Source organism: Leptodactylus fuscus, chromosome 5 (genome assembly GCF_031893055.1).
Source record: "Leptodactylus fuscus isolate aLepFus1 chromosome 5, aLepFus1.hap2, whole genome shotgun sequence".
Taxonomy (NCBI): Eukaryota; Metazoa; Chordata; class Amphibia; order Anura; family Leptodactylidae; genus Leptodactylus; species Leptodactylus fuscus.
In genome coordinates this window covers 54,480,971-54,498,454 of record NC_134269.1, presented here as the reverse complement: position 1 = coordinate 54,498,454, position 17,484 = coordinate 54,480,971, and the positions used below count along the sequence as shown (strand labels likewise).

At 40.2% G+C, this 17,484-nt stretch overlaps 1 protein-coding gene across 1 annotated transcript in view; it reads left to right on the top strand.

Moving 5' to 3' along the window:
* Nucleotides 1–14,198, top strand: part of SYNM (synemin) — a 44,017-nt gene extending 29,819 nt beyond the window's left edge. Inside the window, exons 3-4 of the mRNA XM_075273200.1 lie at nucleotides 5,045–5,118; nucleotides 5,673–14,198. Coding sequence (XP_075129301.1) covers nucleotides 5,045–5,118; nucleotides 5,673–9,850 — 4,252 coding nt within the window. The 3' untranslated portion in view covers nucleotides 9,851–14,198. The remainder of the gene's footprint in view (nucleotides 1–5,044; nucleotides 5,119–5,672) is intronic.
* The last annotated feature ends 3,286 nt before the right edge of the window (nucleotides 14,199–17,484 follow it).

Below are 17,484 nucleotides of genomic sequence, written 5' to 3'. Positions count from 1 at the left end.
GTTCTCTGCAGACACCGCATGGAAAGCACACGGTTCCCATTATAGTCTATGGGGTCCGTGTGCTTTCACTGCACACTGTTTGCTAATGCGTTCAGTAGTCTGTTTGGGGGGGGGATGTGAACCAGGCCTGAGTGTGTAGGTATATAGTGTGTGCAGTCCCATCCACACATTGCAGTAAAATACACACAGCGGACACACTGCAATTTCTAAAACTGTTGTGGTTTTGGAAATCGCAGCATGTCACTTATACTTACAGACACACCGGCAGTGTCCCTATAGATATAAAGGAAGCAGAAAGTCCTCAGAGGAAACCTCTGTGGAGTTTCTGCAATAAGCAGTGTGGGAAAAACTGATGCGTTGCCGCCGGGGGTTTTCCTGCAGCGTTTTTTTTACTGTGCAATGCTACATGGGGCCATTGCCTTAGTGTCCATTCACACAGAGGAAAATGGCGCTGAATTTGGTGCTGAATTTCAGCGCTGAAAAAAAGCCTTCCATTAACTTCAATGCCTTTTTCTGCTAGCAGAAAAAGGAACCCATTGAAATCAATGGGAGGCTTTTTTTTCAGCACTGAAATTCCACACCAAATTCAGCGCCATTTTCCTCCGTGTGAATGCACCCTTAGGGTGCATGCACACTACGGAACGCCGGGCGTGTATGAGAGCCGTACACGCCGGCGTTACAGCAGGGCTGCCGAACACTTCCCATTCACTTCAATGGGAGCGCTCGTAAGCGCTGTTACGAGTGCTCCCATTGAAGTGAATGGGAAGTGTTCGGCAGCCCTGCTGTAACGCCGGCGTGTACGGCTCTCATACACGCCCGGCGTTACGTAGTGTGCATGCACCCTTACAGTGTAATACACAGTATATTGAGATGATCAGGATGAGGCCCAACAGCGAGACTCAGCTAAAAACCTTGTCGAAAAAAAATAGCAGTGAATCACAATGTATTTTTTCCACAGTGTTTTTCATTGCACTTTTGATGCATTTTCCCTGTACTTTCTCCCGATTGCTCAGCTGAAAGTAACCAGCCATGTTTTTTGAAGCGCACACATTTTAGAATTTGTGGCTGTTCCACATCTTTTTTTTTCCGGAAACGTGTGGATGAGGTAAATTTCATTCACTTTGTTGATTCTGTAAAACACTTTTTTTTTCTGTAGTAGACAAAGACGTTGCGTTTCTGCAATGTGCCTGGCACATGTGTTGCTCCAATTCCTGGACGACCACTTTAAAGGATTTATCCATGTTTCTAATATTGATGGCCTGTCCTTAGGATAGACCATCAATATTATATCTGCGATGATACAACAGCCAGGACCTCTGCAGATCAGCTCTTCCAGGACAGAGCAGCTACAAGTAATGGTAACATTTCTAGCAGCTACGCTGTTCACTTGCCATACAAGGTGTAGCAGTAGGTTTAGGTAGTGCAGTGGTGCCCATGGTATAGTGTGTGAGCAGCATGGCTCCTGACATGTTGTTACCTTTAGCCGTCGTGTCTCGGTATTGCTGATCTGCAGGGTCCTGGTGGTGGGCCCCTAGAAACAATTCCACTGGTGGGCCCTAGACATCCCAGTCCGACCCTGACTGTGTATCACATGACCATGGGCAGATTTTTATCCACTAGAAATAAAAGAATGAATGACAGCAAGCAGAAAGCTAGAAAACTGTGAAGAATTGATACAGAAATTACATTGGAAAATTGTATATCTTTTTTTTATACATATAATAACATTTGTCTCTCAATGCTGGTTTGAAAGTAGACAACCCCTTTAACTACCTCAGAAGATTGAATCAGAAGCATAGAAGATGGTTGGCAGATGGTCCGCCTAGTCTGTCCTTATATTATTTTCTTTTTAGCAGATGCTGATGTATTTAGCCCAGACATATATAAATTCACTCACTTACTGTAGATTTCCTATCCGCATATACTGGAAGTTTGTTCTAAGCCTCAACTACTCTTTCAATAAAAAAAACCAAAACGATTTCCTATGATTGGTTTCTGATTAAAGGTGTGTATAACAGTTCACAATGTTTCCGGTTTGTTACCAATTTTCTAAGAATTGTTGGTTCAGCCATACATAAACTTTTTGTGTTCTCTTCAGACCCCAGAATATAATAAGTGGAGGCTCAGGGAAGGTGCTTAAATATAACAAAAATTCTTACTCACCTCTCCTGGGCTACATCTAGGTCGAAGGAGCCCAGGAGAGGTGAGTAAGACTTATATTTAATCACCTCTCCTTTGCTTCCACTTATTAGTTTTTGAGGTCTAAAGAGACCTCAGATTATAATAGCAGTTCTGTTTTGGACAAAACAATTTTGGCGCAATATGGAACTGTCAGACAAACCTCACAAATATTCACAATATGAATCTTGCAAAGTTTGCCCAGCGCTATTTCTGATCTTCCCCGAACTAATTTCAGACTGTGCCCATTAGGCTGTTAATGAAAGTCAATTGAGTTTGTGCCAAAAGTGCAACATAACCACATATATTATTACATATAGTAATATTTTTTGTGCACTATTTGAACATGTTTTTTCCAAAACTACTGTAGCATAACAGCCTGTGACAATGTGGTAAATTGTTAGAAATCTCAATAAATGCATACAGTATATTTCGACATGGTATACCTGAATGTAATCTTAGCGCTCAATGCTATTTTCAGGATCTAATTCTGGACCATGATGCATAGTACTAAAAATAAGCAATGAAGTGAATGGAGATGTGAGAGAATCTAGGATTCTGCCATAGCTTGTATCTCTTCTTGTTTATTGGTATCTTGTTGCTTTTTTTTGCTACTTTTTAAGATGTTCTTTATTAAGCAACTTTATTTATATGCATGAAACAAATGTAGATTGAGTGAATCTGCAACTTCTACAACCACCTGTCTCCAGGTTCATGTTACATTGCCAATGGCTCTCTTTCCCACTGGGTGTGGTTGGTATGTTGGCTATCATTTTTATTCACACCTCACATACTGGAAAAACATTATCTCTGGTCAGAGAGAAGCAATGAGTCAGTTTCCGAATCCCAGCAGGATGGTGTCAAATATGAGTCTGCTTTTATTTTGGGTCTACAATCTCAGGAGTTTAAAGCTTCAGATTAATTCTGAGCCCCCATTGCCACATGTCCACTGCCCCCCTGCTTGTTTAGAGCTCTCTATGGCTGCATGAACTACTGACAACAGCGGTCAGATCAGTCATCTGTCTGATCACTTAGCAGCTAGTCAGTGCTGGAATACTGTGCTCCATTACACAATGTTTTAGACATTCTAGGGGGACAATATAATAAAAATGGATTCAAATGTTTTCATTATTTCAACCCTTTATTAACTATTACTAGACTATGTAATGTCATTTTAGTAGGCATCATCACGGACGGAGATGACAGAGAGACTTAAACCAGGATTTTGTGGACTGGTGCCAGCGGAACCACCTCAGGATTAATGCTGGGAAGACCAAGGAGATGGTAGAGGACTTTAGTAAGCGGAGCAGGGTTCCGAACCCGGTGGACATCCAGGGCACAGGCATTGAGATCAGGCATCAAGACCTATAAGTACCTGGGTGTGCTCCTCAATAATAAATTAGACTGGGCTGATCACCTGGAGGCGCTGCACAGAAAGGGCCACAGCAGACTCTACCTGCTCAGGAGGCTGAGGGCCTTTGGAGTCCAGGGGCCACTTCTTAGGGCCTTTTTCAACTCTGTGGTAGCATCAGCCATATTCTTTAGAGTGGCCTGCTGAGGGAGTACTATACTAGCCAGGGACAGAAATAGGCTTGACAGGTTGATTAGAAGGGCCAGCTCTGTCCTGTGGAGCCCCCTGGACCCAGTACAGGTGGTGAGTGACAGAAAGACATGATAACACTGGGCAGTACTGTCAGTGACCGACTGCTTCACCCCAAGTATTGGAGATCCTTCCTCCCAACCGCAGTCAGGCTGTGTAATATACATCAGGCTAAGCAGAGATCACTCTGCACAGAGATCTAAATGATCCTGAAGGCTTTCTTACTCTTTTTAGTTGCTATGACTTCTAGTATATTTTCTATTCTGAGCTTGTATGTGTTATTTCTTGTAATGTATGACTGTATTATCTATGCGGCTGTAACACACTGAATTTCCCCTTGGTGGGACTATTAAAGTATTATCTTATCTTAACTTAAGGTGAATACTTTCTCTGTTAATCTACCATCTGAAATGCATGCCTTTATATCCCATTTCTGTAAGGTTTGTTCACATCTGTGGTAGAGGCAACATTACAAGATACTCTCTTTTGTCTGGTAAAATAGGAAGCCCCATATTAAAATCTACACGGGCCCATTTATTATCAAAGTGGTCCACTGGGCACCATGCATGTTTGCCATGCAGCAGATCTGGCGATGTCTTTATATATTGTGAGAAGGAGACAGACAGAGTGCTGGAATATTAGTATATCTCCCCCAGATTTCTGACTTATGTGTGGACCAGGGTGGGTCTGGAGTAGGCTTGAGCGCAGGTGTGGGTCCTGAGGCTTGTTACTGCGACATAAAAGGCTGAAGAGTCTGCACTTCAGCACAGATCCAGGGAGCAAGAGGAGGCGCCTGGGTCTGTCCTGACACTGTGAGTCTGGTAAGATTGTGCTGCTTTTTTTGTTGATTCGTGTGGCTGGTAGTAAGCCTCACATATAGTTAGTACTTATTTTATAGTTAGTGCTCAAACAAGCAGGGTTTTGAATCACATTGTTTTTGCCTGAAGTTAAGGCTGTATTTTATTTTGCTCATTTTGTGCTTGATGTGAAGGTTTATTTATTTTGCTGTTTTTTTTTTTTTTTTTTAAATAAGCCTGTCTGCTACAGCACCAGCATCTGTGTGCAAATACCTCTGCATCTATGTTCCTGAATGCATGAACAATACAGTTTAACCCCATACACATGCTGCAGATTTTGAGCCACTTTTCCATGGTTGAAATCTGCTGCATATACAAACCCTTTCGCTTTATTTTATATATTGCACAGTTTTGTTTTATACGATATGACACCAATTTAATGATTCACTCTGTGGTCTTTCTCTAACAGGGCATTGCTGGAGGCAGAAACCAAAAAGGGCAGAGTGATCTGGACAGAACATTCAGTGAGAGACAGGCCTGCAGGTAGGATTTGTCCTAGGGAAACTGTTTCACAGACCAATCATCTCACCAAAAATGTCATATAAACACAATCTTAATGATATTTTGAAAGCTTGGTTTCCGTATTAAAAGGTAACTTCATCCTCAGCCTGCACAGAGAACACTGCTCACATAGAAATATCGTATAATGTTATTTTCAGGATTTCCTTGCAATACTAACATTATAAATGTATACCACTACAGTGTTTTTTTAACATATGCCTCCCAATCCTCCCAATGCATACTTGTGTACAATACAGCGAGAAGGCACCCTTAATTATAGATACCAATCCATGTGTCATCCATGCCATTTTTACAGACTCACGGATTGCACATGGTTGTGTACAGATGGCCTAAAATAGAAGCTTTTTCTTACTAAAAAAAAAGTCCCCACATAGATAAATAAGATCATCACTAAAAACATGATACACATAAAGCCAAAACATAATACACAACATTCCAAAATATATTATTATCGATTGAGTTTGTTGTTTTTTTTTTGTTGCTATATGACATATATGTGGTATATTTTTATTTAGGATATGTTACATCATCCTATGAAGAATCCACAAAATACTCTCACAGGGGACCTGAATACCCAATTGCAAGACGCAAAGAAGAGATACGAAGAAATAAAGACGTCACAAATGTAGACAGATTCCTAACTCGTACCGTACCACAACAGCAAATTACATCAAAATATTCAAATCTGGGCAATACAAGTAGTTCTTATGTAACACATGTGTATGAAAACACAGCTCAAGACAAAAGTAGAAGATGGGACTCAGGTTTTTCTTCAAGATATGACACAAAAGAATTCCCACAGACTCGACCAGTGTCTCGACCAGTGTCTCGCCCAGTTCAACCTCCAGTCATCACACCATTTTCTTCAACCCAGTCTACAGTCATTAGTGAAACAAGAAGAGAAGAGAAAATTCAAGATCTTAAACCAGTAGCTCGACCAAGAACCCATTCCAAAGAGGCCAAAAAAGTAGATCGACAAATTAGAACAGAAGATAAAAAACAAGATTCCGTCTCACAAAACACTTTAGAAACAAAAGTAACTGATGAAAGCAAAGTAACTTCAAAGACTATAGAAAAAACTCAACAAACATTGGAAAGTAATCGCCAGTATGTCACCAAAGATCATTCGATTAGTAAAGAAACAGCAAGTGTAGCAGAATCAACGAAGAAAGAGATTGAAGAACCTAAACCTCAAGAGCTTCCTGTCAAAAAAGAAAGGAAAAAAAGAGAACAAGCTAAAAAACGAATGGAGGAGACAGAAAAAGTTGGAGCAGGTGACGTGAACGTTGCAACAGGATCAAAGGTTGATGTCCATGAGACTACTCATGTGAAAACAGTTGTACTTGGGGAAAAAGAATCAGCAGGATCAGATCAGCAAATTGTGTTAGAAATACCAATACAACTGGAAGCAAGAAAAAAAGAAAATAGCACCCAAAAATGTTACATAGAAGGTAATGAAAAAAGAAATGTTAGTCATACGTATGTGAATGACCAAAGCACTTTTCTAGGAAAAGCAGATAGTTTGTCTTCCACTGAGAAGAAACAACAGGATATTAGATCAAGGACAACTGTATTTGGAGAAGGTATTCAGGGAGAACAAGTTGTCCTGGATATCCCAATACAGTATGAAGACAGGAGAAGAGAAGTCAGATCAGAAATAGAGAATGTGGAGCATTCAGAACACAGTAGGTTTTCAGGGAACACCATGCAAACTAATGTGAGTGAAGGAACTACTCTTCTAAAAAATGAAGAAACAATTAAAGAAAGTGAAAATTATGAAGACAATGTAAAGTCTACAGTAGAATCTGAAGTGGCAGGTAATTCAGAATATAGCGGGAAGAAAGCTATGGTTGCAGATATTTTAAGACAATTTGGCCAACCCACTGCTCTGGATGATTCTAATGTAACCTATGTTGAAAAAGAGGAGCAATGTGGTGATGGCTTCAGAAAAACTCACATTTTTGTGGAATCTAAAACAGAAGAAGAAATTGATTTGTTTGATGAACCTGACCTAACAGATTTATGGAACACAAGAACCACTCAGTCACCCACGAAAACTGTGCCAGGATCAACTGGTAGCTTACAAGAGGAAAGCTGGACAACAAAGAAAACAATCTTGAAGGATGTGACTGGAGAACAAGCAGAAGAATGGATAGGAAATGTAATCCATTCTGGATTAAAGACGGGAGCAGGAAAGTCAATTAATGTTGAGATTGTTGAGGAATCATTTGGAACATTTGAATATGATAAAGGAGAATTTCCAACTCCATTTCATGTAGAAGAAGCAGAGGATAATGTCCATACAGAAGAATCAGTCACATCCGACCAACACTCCTCAATACAAACAGAAAAGCTTCAAGATGAATCTCAACTCAGAGAAGGTCCATCTCAAGTTGAAGAAGTAACAGAGGGTGAGCACATGGACGAAGAGATAGATTACTTTGTTTATGTCCCTGATGATAACCCCTATCTAGAAGAAGAAGAGGAAGAGGAGACTTTACGAGGACAGATCCACACTGAAGAAGAATCTCAGCTGAAGTATTCTTGGCAAGATGAGTTCCTACAAGGATCCCAAGGTCGTAAGAGTTTGAGTGAACTTCTAAAAAATGCCATGGCCACCGAGCAAAGTTCACCTGGCAAAGATAGTTCTGATGAAGAAAGACAAAAATCAAGCAATGAAGATAAAAATGAACAGTCACACACTGAAGGCATTGTCATTGAGAGAAAAATTGAAGTGCCACAAGAAATGAAGTCATCAATAATTAATCTTTTATCGAAAGATGTTAAAGATCCACAGGAAAAATTGAAAGGGGCATTGGACTGCCTACAAGGGAAACTTCCACAAGACCTTGTTGATGAACTATCAGCCCTAGCTGGAGAAGAACAAACACAAAGCAGCAGCTTGGCTGTAGATATCAAAAAAGTTGGACAAACTGAAAACAGTGGTATGGTTACAATTGTAGCTGAAATTAATGTATCCCAAACTGTAGATGCAGATGATATAGATGTGTTAGAGCTGGCTAAGGATGTTCAGGGAGAGGTGAGAACCATACATACATCGAATATAAAATCACCTGATGACTTAACTACTTTCTTGCAAACACAAAATGAAAATCTTACATTTACAAAAGAATCTGATAAGTACCAAGAATTGTATCACTCAGTCACCACAGATGCAAATAATGGTGAGGAGCATTACACTGAAGAGATCAGTGTCAAAGGGCCAACTACTACAAGTATCCATTTCAGCCCTGCAAGAGAACTCTCTGTAGGGCAAATGTCCACAGATGTAAGCAAGTTCATAAAACACATCGAACTTAGCACTCATGAACCAGCCACACATGAAGAAACAGGATCTGAGCATGGCTCAGCTAGTGATCTATCTCCAACAGAAATAAACAGGTCTGTGCATCACTTCAAGATTGGACCCAGAGAAATGCTCTCTAAGAAGGAGATCATCTTTGAGGGCCCTATTTCAGAAACACTTAAACTGGACATAGTAAAAAATATAGAAGACACATCAGATCAGAACAGGTCAATTAGACATATTAAAATAAGTCCAACGGAGAATTTTTCAGCAGAACAGATTATATTTCATGGACCTATTTTCAAAACAACCACCACTGGACAAAATGTCACAGGAGGCTTATCACCCAAAGACAATGTAGACAATGTCAACCAAGTTCATCAAACCTTGGTGTATGAGGAAAATCAGAGTGGAAATCAAAAGAAAACTATTCAGGGGAATGATTATATTGCTGGTGCCTCATCTTTTAAGGTCAACTCGGGTGAAGCGAGCAAGGAAATTTTATTGGAGGGATCTCCTTCAAGACCTAATGATCTTAACATCACATTAGGTACCAACAATGACAATGCTCCTATTGAATTTAACTTTGGCACTCAGAAAGTTCAAGTAGCGAAACAGATTAAGTACCAGGGGTATGTTTCTGAACCACCATCAGCTGAAAGTTTTGATCTGTCTAAAGATCAGTCCAATGTTAACACGTCTGTCCACCATATCAAGTTAAGTCCGAAACGAGAGCAAATTGTTTTTGAAGGCCCCATTTCATCAAATTTTCAAATAAGAGGAGAAGATGGTTCCTATCAGGAAGATAAAAACAGATTCATTAGACATATACAAGTGGGTTCTCCTGATACATCTCATACATCAGAATATATTACCTTTGAAGGACCAACTAGGGAATCCTATGAATCTTCAGAGTATATTGTCTCATCTCCATCTGGAGAATCCACTGAGAGTGAGAGGTCAATCAAACACATTAAACTGGGCCCAACGGAGAAATCATTCACATTTCAAATGGATATCACCAAAATTGCCACAAAGCATACAGGAGACGAAGGAGCCCAAGAAAGCAGTATGGTGATAACTTCTGGTAAGACTGAAGGACTTAGAGAATTTAGTCAGTCATACAGTGAATTAAAGGATGACTCAGAGGTGGCAGAAAGTGGATATGGTGAGGAAGAAATTGCTGCCGTCTCTCAGCCTTCTTATAATATTACATCTCACCAGGTTATTGGTGAAATGTCAGAAGTTGATAAAACTGTGCAACTGCAAAGAATTATCCAGCAAGGTCACATGGTCTCTGATGATAAGAAAGTGGCCGTTGTGTACCTCGATGATGATGACGATGAAGAGGAGAATGATCAGGACTATTTACGACGTTCATTTTGAAATTGATCTGTGCAAGGATAATAATTGCTAAGAACTTTAAACATAACATATATATGATGACATGTGCATTGCAACACCCACTGACAGGAGTATGTTGGGCCCTTTGTAAGTTCAGACAGTCTTAATACATTGATTTCAGCTTTTTAAGTGCTAGTCTATAGCCTGATCAGTCACTAGTGCTAGCTTAAGCCGGCTATACACATTAGATTTTAGTTTGCCATCACTCATCTGAAATGAACTGTGGTTGGTCGTATGGCCAGCTGTCCTAAACTCATAAACAACTGTCAACCTTCCAATGGGTGTTTGACTATCCCAGGCACTGAACAGATGAAAGTGGAAGAGAAAGTGACTCAATTCTAATGAATGTGCCGAAAACACAACACAAAAATCCCTCACAGCTTTGTTAGTCCGGCCCATGAACATCAGATCACAGCCTACAGACAATAGAAAAAACCCAACACAACAGATTTTGGTTCTGACCACCTTTAGTTGATGGTTGGCTGTATGGGACAGACTGTCGTAGGTTTCCATATGACCAACCAGCAGCAGTCTATAATGTAATGTGTATGGCCAGCTTAAGTGACTCCGGAACTTGTTTCAATAGTTTCCTACACAGACAAACATCTTTGTACAATAGAAGGGTCAGAATGTAAGGAGGAAGCTACCAAATTATACAAATGATACCATGGAATCATATGGCTTTACTAGATGAAGATATCTACTATAGTCAACATTAAAGGGATGGAAGTGTCTGCGCTTGGGGGCATCTTTAATAAAGTAACACTGGAAAGCTGAGGACTGCTTTGGCCACTGGCACATATTCAGCAGTTATTGTTATCTGCCAGACATGGGGATATGTATGCAGAACTGATATTATATATGATAAATATATTTGCACATAGTTGTGTAACATAGTTGAACTATATATATATATATATATATATATATATATATATATATATGTGTAAGTGTGTGTTCTGTATATGTGTGTGTGTGTGTGTGTGTGTGTGTGTGTGTGTGTATCAGTATCACCCATTTGCTTATTAGTCTTTTACTGACTTTGATTGACAGGTTTAGTCAACCTAAATAATATTCTATATATAGATCAAATAGAAGTAAATGTATTGGTGCTGTAAGGCGACATAGCAGTCTGGTAATGTAGATCATGTATATAAATCGCCTGTAATATTTAAGTAAAGGTCAGATGCCATTTAAACTGTTTATCATGGTGGATATGAATAGAAAACAGCAACAAGCATAAGGCCAGTCTGTATATTGCTAAATGACTGCTATCTTCCTGTAGAACATATGACCTCAGCATTTGGTAACCTAATAGTTCACCACTTCTTGTACATGACACATGGACATGTCAGTAGCTGCTATGGGTCATTATTTTGTAAAACAGAGGAAGACTTGTAGAGTATTACACAGACAAATCAGGAGCACCTGTTTTCTTGGGGCATCTTAAAGTACTCAGGGAAGATTGACCACATCAGTTGTCAAAGACTATTTACCTTATACTTGTTGGATCTGTTGGGATTTACATCTTGAAGCCTGGCATTTCACTGGACAATATATAGCACAACGTGAGGCAATATTTTAGTAAAATGTATGTTATAGTATGCGGGTAAAAATAAGAGGTCTAGAGACTGATCAAGCCATAGGTCTTGTGGGTGAAAGCTAGTTTCTTTTCTCTTTGTTGTATTTTCTACCGCAAACTGTCCCATCACTAATGGGTTTTAATGCTGAATTCTTTTTTTATTCATGTTTTATTATTCTTTTTTTCATTTAAAGGGGTTCTCCCATCTCACTGTTTAGGCAGTCTGCCTGCACTCTCTTCTTCTCACTTCCTGTACTTCTCCCCCCCCCCCCCTTGCTGAACGGGCCTGAGAAGGAGCACAATACTTATGCAGATCAGATAATATGCACATGCTTGTAGAGAATGGATTCAGTGTTAACTGTGTGTTTACATACAGAGATAATACACTCTTATCAGCAAACTGCAATTAGTTGAACTGTTTGTCCTGCTGGCAGTGAGTGATGTGATTTTTTTTTTCTTATGTAGATTGTGAGCCCCATATAGGGATCACAATGTACATTTATTTTCCTACCAGTATGTCTTTGTAGCATGGCAGGAAATCCACGCAAACACGGGGAGAACATACAGACTCCTTGCAGATGTTGTTCCTGGCGGGATTCGAACTCAGGACTGCAGCGCTGCAAGGCTAACCACTGAGCCACCGTGTTGCCCCCTGAGTGATGTGATTTGTCCTACAAGTCCGTGGATATAGCTACGCTGTGTAAATAATGGGAAGAATAAGTTCACATAGCAGGCAAACACAGCAGCATTTCTAAAGCAATATATTTAGGAAAAGTGTTCAATTTACATAAGCTACCAGCATACATAGGCTCCTTGAGATGGGACAACCCCTTTAATGCTTTGTCTTTGCAAATAGGAAAAAGTTCTCAAAGTGGAGCTCTGTGTTAATTCTCAGTCTATTGGTCCACATTTTTATTTTACATGTCTCTTCCTTCAGATGGGTGAGCTTTGCATATCACATGATGTTTAAATAAGCTTGTTGTCTCCTTATAATACTCAATAAGACAATGCACATGGCACCTAGCCTTTTAGGGATTAATTATACTTTCCTGCACATACCATCACCAATATAGAACACATTAGACCTCGTGTATCGAAATGTTCACATATAAAGAATGGCACTATTCTTAATAGGAACCAGACATATAGAGTGGAGGTTTGAAAACGAAAGCCAGTTGGTCTCCGTGGCCGATAAGTTTGATCCAAAATGTCAAATTTTTAAAAGACCCATGTACATGTGCACAGAGTCTGTACAGCAGCACACAGGGACTGTACAGGCCCTTAATGCCCTGCCATTAAAGCTCCGTCGGACTCTGTATGGCGGTATTTTACCTTAGAGATAAAGAATCCCTTTGTATAAATGGAGTCCGATGAATGTTATAATTTCAAATAAGATGCTTAGTGTTGAATATTTTTTTTCTATAAAAACCAATATCATATATAGGTAAATAAGATTTATTTTTGTAATGTGAATGGATTTGCAGAACAATGTTATCATTTGACAAGTATACATAAAAATAGAATATAGTATATCCGTATAAAGCCTATTGGACTACAGCAAATCATTTCTGTGATTAAGTGTGTATTCACACAACCGTATTCCATCTGGGAAAAAAAAGTGGTCATGTACAGGCCATATATCCCAGACTGAACAAGACTGTGTGAATGGAACAAAATGCATCACAGTGAATTATATGGCAGTGAGCTCCCAAATGGCCGTATTGCTACAGTATTGGACTGACGTAAAGCTGACATAAATCTGGCCCTTAAGTAACTCACTCACTATATCATAGCTCATTATGATACATTGAATTCCATTAACACAACCCTTTTCAGTCCGGGAAATACAGCCCACACATGGAAGGTGCTGTTTCCTGGGACACAGTCATGTTAACATGCCCCAATATGAACCCTGGACATGCATTTTTAATCAGCATATACAAGAACATATAATCAAAGCAACAATGAAATGGTAGCTTTTATATTGATGAATACTAATGGAGCTTAAAGGGGTTCTCTAGATTTAGGAAATGAGGTTTATTTTGCTCAGAGCTAAGTGCTGTCACTAACATCTTCTACAACTAATCCATGTAGCCAAACATATCAATCAATAAATCTGCAGTCCTAAAGATATATATAGATCGTAAGCCCTATATGGGACAGTGTTGACAATATCTGTAATGTGCTGTGGTATATAATGGAGCTATAATTGAGATGTCAGCACTAGGGTTGAGCGATCGGGATCGGAAAAGATCGGATTCCGATCGGCGATCGAGTAAATTTCACGATCGCGATCGGCATTCCGACCCGATCTTTTCCAGCGGGATCGAGATCGGAGGTTATCTCAACATCGGCTCAACCCAAAAAGTGACTTTTCCCATAGAGAAGCATTGACTAGGGTTGAGGATCGGGATTGGAAAAGATCAGATTCCAATCAGCGATCGAGCAAATTTCACGATCGAGATCGTGATCGAGATCGGATGGAAAATGATCGGAAATCGGATTTTAAAATCGATCTTGAAATCTCAAGATCGGCTCAACCCTAGTCAGCACCTTTAGTTATAAGGAATATAAATTTCATGTCTTAGACTTAGAGAACTCCTATAAAAATAGCTTCTTTTACTGTGTCACTTTATGCATTGCTATTTGACAGGTTTGGTTTTTCCTGGTGTTTTCATACAGTGAATCAGTTACTAATGTTTGCACTTATTTCTTTCTGTTTGACTATTAAAGATGTTAAAATCATAACTTGGCGTATTTTCTTTAAATTATGTCACTTTGAAGTACATTAGTAAAATTATTGGTCCTAAAAAAGCAGTCAATACCTTGGAAGATTGGAGCGTGTACAGGGAATGGATATGGATCACCTGCGACAGCTTGGATAAGAATCTAAATACATTTTATTAAGAATTTACTGTCCAAAGTCTGGTTATCCAGCATCTTCATAGTTTCAATCTTGTTGGGAGTTTTTTTGTACCCAAGCCTAGAAGTCTTTCCAATAATATACTTGGTAGCAGAAACAATCCTATTTGCCACTTGAATCATTCTTACATTAGTTTTCCTGGCTTCAGTGCTGAAATGCAGCTATGGGAGAGTTGCAGAGATTTATTTCCCTGTAATTCCATCAACAGTTAACAGCGGGTCATGGTCAGGATGGCACATCTGAGCTCCAGAGGAACCTTTGGTAGGTCCATTCTCTGGCAAAATAATGGATCCCATTGGTCAGAACTTATGCAGAACTTAAAGGGATCCTATCACTCAGACATGATTGTTTTCTAAGTACCACGTCGGAATAGCCTTAAGAATGGCTATTTGTCTCCTACCTTTCGTCGTCTTCTCCGCCCCGCCGTTTGCCTACAATCTCCGTTCTTGTCGGTATGCTAATGAGCTCTCTCGCAGCACTGGGGGCGGACCCCAGGGCTCAGACAGCACTGGGGGCGTCCCCAATGCTGCAAGAGAATGGCCGCTTCCAATACTGTGCAAGCGGCCATTTTCTCGTGGCCTGTGGGCATGCGCAGTCTGCTCTGCCCAAGGCCCGAGGTCTAGAAGTAAGAAGACGCTGCCGGAAGAAGAGGCTGAAGATGACGCTGCTGAAGAAGAGGAGGCGGCACTGGAGAGGGTTCTCTCGCAGCATTGGGGACGCCCCCAGTGCTGTCTGAGCACTGGAGCCCGCCCCCAGTGCTGCAAGAGAGCTCATTAGCATACCGACAAGAATCAGGATTGTAGGCGAACGGTGGCACGGAGAAGATGACGAAAGGTAAGAGACGAATAGTCGTTCTTAAGGCTATTCTGACGTGGTACTTAGAAAAAATTATGTCTGAGTGATAGGATCCCTTTAACTCCATTTGGACCTGAGTTTGTAGCTAACCTCAACAAATGTGGCCATGCATTCGTAAAGATGGAGGGATGGTCCAAAGGAGCTCGTGACACTATAGAGGTCTGCAACTGGCTTATGAAGTACAGCTCAGGTATGTTTCTAACTTGGTAATTCAGAGTGTGGAATTTGATGGTCTTGTTATGGAGCAAACAGGTGACTGAGAATGAGGGAGGCTGACATTTAAGAAGATGGTATTTAGAAAACCCATCTGAAATACTACAATAGGTTATTGTGGATTTGTAACCGTGTCAGGCATGGACTCACTGCTTTCCCACTATACCAGCCTACCAGAAGCCTTTAAACAATGCAGCTAACTCTCCGCTACTTCAGCGCTTATACAAACTATGGTGCAATGCATTCACACGGCCCCCAGGAAATGTTTCTCATCAGAACTGGTTCTCACAGACTTCTTGGACTGGACTTCACATACCTCCCAGAAAGTCGACTGGAGCACCTGTCACGCAACTGCATGTGGCATTTCATTTAAAATGAGGTTTCAGGGGGACTTTTGGACTCTTGTTTTTCTGATCGCTAGGGGTACCATAGGTTGGACCCACGGCAATCTGACACATCTTGAAATTTGTGGATAAGGGATAAGTACCTATAATGGCAAAACACCACATTGAGGAAAAGCTGCCTTTTTGTTGCCAATTTTGCTGTGGTTTTTAGAGCCAAAGCCTGGAGTGGATTGAGCAGTTAGTAGAAGTATAAGAACTTCCTATATATTTCCCATTCCTTTTGTAGCCATTCTTGACTTTGGCTCAAAAAAAACGTACTCAAATCTGCCACAACAAAAAAAAAAAATCTGCGTTTCTGCAATGTGGGGCCTAAGGCTAAAGCGGCAGTGACACAGAATACATTGCAAAAAGTAATCAGAGTAAACTGTACAATTCAGTGACAAATGTAAAGTAAATGCACATAAATAAGACACACGAGTATACATAGCCTATCTTAGGTAGGGACCAGGGCAAATTTGTGGAAGGGGGTGGTAACAGGTTAATAAATTGAATCTCTCATGAGTTCCCTAATCTATAAACCAGTGTGGTATACCAAAAGTTTCCCTCATTTTGGACCTGGCATATCTGTGTATTACAGAGTAATGGACGCTGAGTAATGGTTTGTTTCCCTTGATGGATTTTAGTAACCCAACAACATTGGATCAGTTTACTGACAGAAGTTCCTTCTCTCGAAATGGGGTTGTCCAAAGTAGACAAGCCAAAAAGGAAAAAAAAGGTATTTTTAAAAATGTTTTAATTCATGTCATTGAGCTACATGTTAATTTTATCTCCCCTATACTTTAATACGTGACTCCCAGAGTATTTGTGGTGGATGCCAGATGGTTGTCGCCTGTTATGAGCACACTGTGTGCCAGCTATTGAGCAGTAAACTTTATCTCTTTGTCCACCACAGGCTATGAACTAGTTAAAAAATGGTAACAAATGACATCTTCCCAGCAGCACAGGACACCACATGGGAATAGCTCTTGAGCGAGGAATGCTCCCACTGACAGCTCGAAAGGTCAGGATTATTTTAAAAGGCAGCGGCTTCGGTTCTTGTTTAAATTTTAGCACCCAGGCCTTTAAATCACAGTAAGGCAGCCTGGGCAGCAAGCAGAATACAAGCATATTAATTCTACATTAGAACACAAGCACAAATAATAGTCTCTTATGTGCTTAGTAAGGATCAAAATTGCCATGGGAATACATAACATAGAGAAAACAATACTTGGCGAATCTCATGAGCACATCTTATGCCCTTCTTCATTTTTCTTTCAACCTGACGCTAGTCTGTGAGCTTTACATACTATACACTACACCGTATGTGTGCAAATAATAATACCATAGATCATAGATTCATATATATCATAGATTGTAAGCTCTTGCGATCAGTCCCATTGTGTGAAATGACATTCTTTGTTATGTATCTGTCTGTATTTGAACCCTACAAATTGTACAGTGCTGCAGAATATGTTGGCGCTATATAAATAAAATATATTATTATGCCGTTTTCTCATTATGCAGCAGGTGGCCTTTGGACACTGTTAGTCACTATAGCACAGGTAGAAATGCCCCTCCCTAAAGTGATGTCCCTTTGCCAACCCCTTCACTGGCTTCTCGTTGCCCAATGAATAGAGTTCAAGTTACTAACGCTGACATA